Source organism: Notolepis coatsorum (assembly GCF_963971535.1).
Source record: "Notolepis coatsorum genome assembly, contig: SCAFFOLD_4662, whole genome shotgun sequence".
Classification (NCBI taxonomy): domain Eukaryota; kingdom Metazoa; phylum Chordata; class Actinopteri; order Aulopiformes; family Paralepididae; genus Notolepis; species Notolepis coatsorum.
In genome coordinates, this window is record NW_028173273.1 from 1 (window position 1) to 5,000 (window position 5,000).

The 5,000-nt window shown below is 45.2% G+C and overlaps 1 protein-coding gene across 1 annotated transcript in view; it reads right to left on the reverse strand.

Moving 5' to 3' along the window:
* Positions 1-456: 456 nt before the first annotated feature.
* The window catches only part of LOC311247828 (inter-alpha-trypsin inhibitor heavy chain H5-like), a gene marked incomplete at both ends in the record, with an annotated part of 9,468 nt that continues 4,924 nt past the window's right edge, over positions 457-5,000 (reverse strand). Inside the window, 2 exons of the mRNA XM_084338822.1 lie at positions 457-510; positions 4,470-5,000. The exon at positions 4,470-5,000 is cut by the window's right edge and continues 269 nt beyond it. Of these exons, the coding sequence (XP_084194948.1) occupies positions 457-510; positions 4,470-5,000 (585 nt within the window). The remainder of the gene's footprint in view (positions 511-4,469) is intronic.

Below are 5,000 nucleotides of genomic sequence, written 5' to 3' on the forward strand. Positions count from 1 at the left end.
TGTTTGCCTGTTTCATCATTACCCCTCTGTCTCTGTCTGACCGACATCCAAATTACAGGCCGCCCACAGAGAGAGAGAGACACAGAGAGAGAGAGAGAGAGAGAGAGAGAGAGAGAGAGAGAGAGAGAGAGAGAGAGAGAGTCTACTGTATGTTTCCCCTCCACTCTCTTTCAATTCCCATAAAGGAGCCTTCTAACGACCCCCTGCTGTGGGCTTAGAACAGACACACAGGTGGAAGCATGTAGCTATAGAGACTGGCTACCGGTATATATATATACACACAGTGTATTCATGCGTTCTGGGAGATAGAGAGAGAGAGAGAGAGAGAGAGAGAGAGAGAGAGAGAGAGAGAGAGAGAGAGAGAGAGAGAGAGAGAGAGAGAAAGAGAGAGAGAGAGAGAGAGAGAGAGAGAGAGAGAGAGGGAGAACAAAATATATTAAAAAAAAAGAATCTCACCTGATGTTTTGGAGATAGTGACAGATTTCTTGACTGGCCTCCTCTCCACTTGACCTATAGACACAAAACAATCATTTGTCTACGTCATATTATGAGTCATATGATTCCACCTGTTTTTCTTTTTCAATCGTCCTCTCGTAATATGTTCCACATGTGTGGAGATTAGCAGCTTGTCGTGCGTATTGTAACACGATCATCACAGGAGGTGAGGAGGACCAGGTCTAACAACAGAGGACTATTGTAACACGATCACAGGAGGTGAGGAGGACCAGGTCTAACAACAGAGGACTAGTGTAACACGATCACAGGAGGTGAGGAGGACCAGGTCTAACAACAGAGGACTATTGTAACACGATCACAGGAGGTGTGGAGGACCAGGTCTAACAACAGAGGACTATTGTAACACCATCACAGGAAGGTGAGGAGGACCAGGTCTAACAACAGAGGACTATTGTAACACGATCACAGGAGGTGAGGAGGACCAGGTCTAACAACAGAGGACTATTGTAACACCATCACAGGAGGTGAGGAGGACCAGGTCTAACAACAGAGAGACTATTGTAACACAATCACAGGAGGTGTGGACCAGGTCTAGACAATTTTCAGGAGTGTTCTGTGTGACGGCAGTATAAAAAAAACTAACAAACTAAAACAAAAACGCAAAAAAAACGAACGAACTAAAACGAAAACGCAAAAAAAAAACGGAAAAAAAAGAACGAACTAAAACGAACACAAAAAATTTTACGAACTAAAAACGAAAAAGAATAAAAAGAAAAACAAAAAAACGCAAAAAAAATAACGCAAAAAAACGAACGAACTAAAACAAAAACGCAAAAAAGAACGAACAAAAAAACGCAAAAAAACGCAAATAAAAACGCAAAAAAAGAACGAACTAAAACGAAAACGCAAAAAAACGAACGCAAAAAAAATGTACGAACTAAACGAAAAAGAATAAAAACAAAAACAAAAAACGCAAAAAAAAGAACTAACAAAAAAAAAGAACGCAAAAAAAAGAACTAACTAAAACAAAAACGCAAAAAAACGAACACAAAAATACTAATGAACTAAAACAAAAAACCCAAAAAAAGCAAAAAAAAAGAATGAACTAAAACGAAAACACAAAAAAAACGAAAAAAAAGAACGCAAAAAAAAGAACGCAAAAAGATTTACGACTAAAATGAAAAAAACAAAAAAAACGCAAAAAAACGAACGAACAAAATTGACTATTGTAACACGATCACAGGAGGTGAGGAGGACCAGGTCTAACAACAGAGGACTATTGTAACACGATCACAGGAGGTGTGGAGGACCAGGTCTAACAACAGAGGACTATTGTAACACGATCACAGGAGGTGTGGAGGACCAGGTCTAACACCAGAGGACTATTGTAACACGATCACAGGAGGTGAGGAGGACCAGGTCTAACAACAGAGGACTATTGTAACACGATCACAGGAGGTGAGGAGGACCAGGTCTAACAACAGAGGACTATTGTAACACGATCACAGGAGGTGAGGAGGACCAGGTCTAACAACAGAGGACTATTGTAACACGATCACAGGAGGTGAGGAGGACCAGGTCTAACAACAGAGGACTATTGTAACACGATCACAGGAGGTGTGGAGGACCAGGTCTAACACCAGAGGACTATTGTAACACGATCACAGGAGGTGAGGAGGACCAGGTCTAACAACAGAGGACTATTGTAACACGATCACAGGAGGTGAGGAGGACCAGGTCTAACAACAGAGGACTATTGTAACACGATCACAGGAGGTGAGGAGGACCAGGTCTAACAACAGAGGACTAGTGTAACACGATCACAGGAGGTGTGGAGGACCAGGTGTAACAACAGAGGACTATTGTAACACGATCACAGGAGGTGTGGAGGACCAGGTCTAACAACAGAGGACTATTGTAACACGATCACAGGAGGTGTGGAGGACCAGGTCTAACAACAGAGGACTATTGTAACACGATCACAGGAGGTGAGGAGGACCAGGTCTAACAACAGAGGACTATTGTAACACGATCACAGGAGTTGTGGAGGACCAGGTCTAACAACAGAGGACTATTGTAACACGATCACAGGAGGTGAGGAGGACCAGGTCTAACAACAGAGGACTATTGTAACACGATCACAGGAGGTGAGGAGGACCAGGTCTAACAACAGAGGACTATTGTAACACGATCACAGGAGGTGTGGAGGACCAGGTCTAACAACAGAGGACTATTGTAACACGATCACAGGAGGTGAGGACCAGGTCTAACAACAGAGGACTATTGTAACACGATCACAGGAGGTGTGGAGGACCAGGTCTAACAACAGAGGACTATTGTAACACGATCACAGGAGGTGAGGAGGACCAGGTCTAACAACAGAGGACTATTGTAACACGATCACAGGAGGTGTGGAGGACCAGGTCTAACAACAGAGGACTATTGTAACACGATCACAGGAGGTGAGGAGGACCAGGTCTAACAACAGAGGACTATTGTAACACGATCACAGGAGGTGAGGAGGACCAGGTCTAACAACAGAGGACTATTGTAACACGATCACAGGAGGTGTGGACCAGGTCTAGACAATTTTCAGGAGTGTTCTGTGTGACGGCAGTATAAAAAAAACGAACGAACTAAAACAAAAACGCAAAAAAACGAACGAACTAAAACGAAAACGCAAAAAAAAAAACGGAAAAAAAAGAACGAACTAAAACGAACACAAAAAATTTTACGAACTAAAACGAAAAAGAATAAAAAGAAAAACAAAAAAACGCAAAAAAAATAACGCAAAAAAACGAACGAACTAAAACAAAAACGCAAAAAAAGAACGAACAAAAAAAACGCAAAAAAACGCAAATAAAAACGCAAAAAAAGAACGAACTAAAACGAAAACGCAAAAAAACGAACGCAAAAAAATGTACGAACTAAAACGAAAAAGAATAAAAACAAAAACAAAAAACGCAAAAAAAAGAACTAACAAAAAAAAAGAACGCAAAAAAAAGAACTAACTAAAACAAAAACGCAAAAAAACGAACACAAAAAAACTAATGAACTAAAACAAAAACCCAAAAAAAGCAAAAAAAAAGAATGAACTAAAACGAAAACACAAAAAAACGCAAAAAAAAGAACGCAAAAAAAGAACGCAAAAAGATTTACGAACTAAAATGAAAAAAACTAAAAAAACGCAAAAAAACGAACGAACAAAATTGACTATTGTAACACGATCACAGGAGGTGAGGAGGACCAGGTCTAACAACAGAGGACTATTGTAACACGATCACAGGAGGTGAGGAGGACCAGGTCTAACAACAGAGGACTATTGTAACACGATCACAGGAGGTGAGGACCAGGTCTAACAACAGAGGACTATTGTAACACGATCACAGGAGGTGAGGAGGACCAGGTCTAACAACAGAGGACTATTGTAACACGATCACAGGAGGTGAGGAGGACCAGGTCTAACAACAGAGGACTATTGTAACACGATCACAGGAGGTGTGGAGGACCAGGTCTAACAACAGAGGACTATTGTAACACGATCACAGGAGGTGAGGAGGACCAGGTCTAACAACAGAGGACTATTGTAACACGATCACAGGAGGTGTGGAGGACCAGGTCTAACAACAGAGGACTATTGTAACACGATCACAGGAGGTGAGGAGGACCAGGTCTAACAACAGAGGACTATTGTAACACGATCACAGGAGGTGAGGAGGACCAGGTCTAACAACAGAGGACTATTGTAACACCATCACAGGAGGTGTGGAGGACCAGGTCTAACAACAGAGGACTATTGTAACACGATCACAGGAGGTGAGGAGGACCAGGTCTAACAACAGAGGACTATTGTAACACGATCACAGGAGGTGAGGAGGACCAGGTCTAACAACAGAGGACTAGTGTAACACCATCACAGGAGGTGAGGAGGACCAGGTCTAACAACAGAGGACTATTGTAACACGATGATCACAGGAGGTGTGGAGGACCAGGTCTAACAACAGAGGACTCACCCATCGTCTTGCCAGCCGTGGAATCCTGGCCGGCCGGCTGCACCTCCTTCCTGTGGAGGCTTTGAGGCGTGTCCTCCTCCTCTTCCTCCTCAGTGTCATCTGGCAGCTGATTGGCTGATGATGACGATGAGGATGATGACGATGAGGCGGCCTTGTCGGCCTCCTCCGGGGTGGCGGGGGTGGGCGGTGCCGGGGCCATGCTGCCGTCGGCCAGGACCTGCGGCCTCTCCACCTCCAGGCTGGTGAGCGGCGTGAGGAAGTGGTAGGTCAGCGACAGGTTGGTGGCCTGCTGGACGTGCCCCTCCCGCTCCCGGCTGGTGTGGGCGCGAAGCCGCGAGCGCAGCCCCTCCCGCACGCTCAGGAAGCCCCAGACGCGCTCCACGAAGTCCACGAAGTCCTCCGCCATGGCGACCACCGCCACCCCAGCCGTCGTCGCCCCCGGAGCCGGCGGCGCGACGACCCCTGACCCCCCCGGCGGCGTGGTGACTCTCGTCGACCCCGGGGCCACGCCCGCCGCCGCCGCCGCCGCCT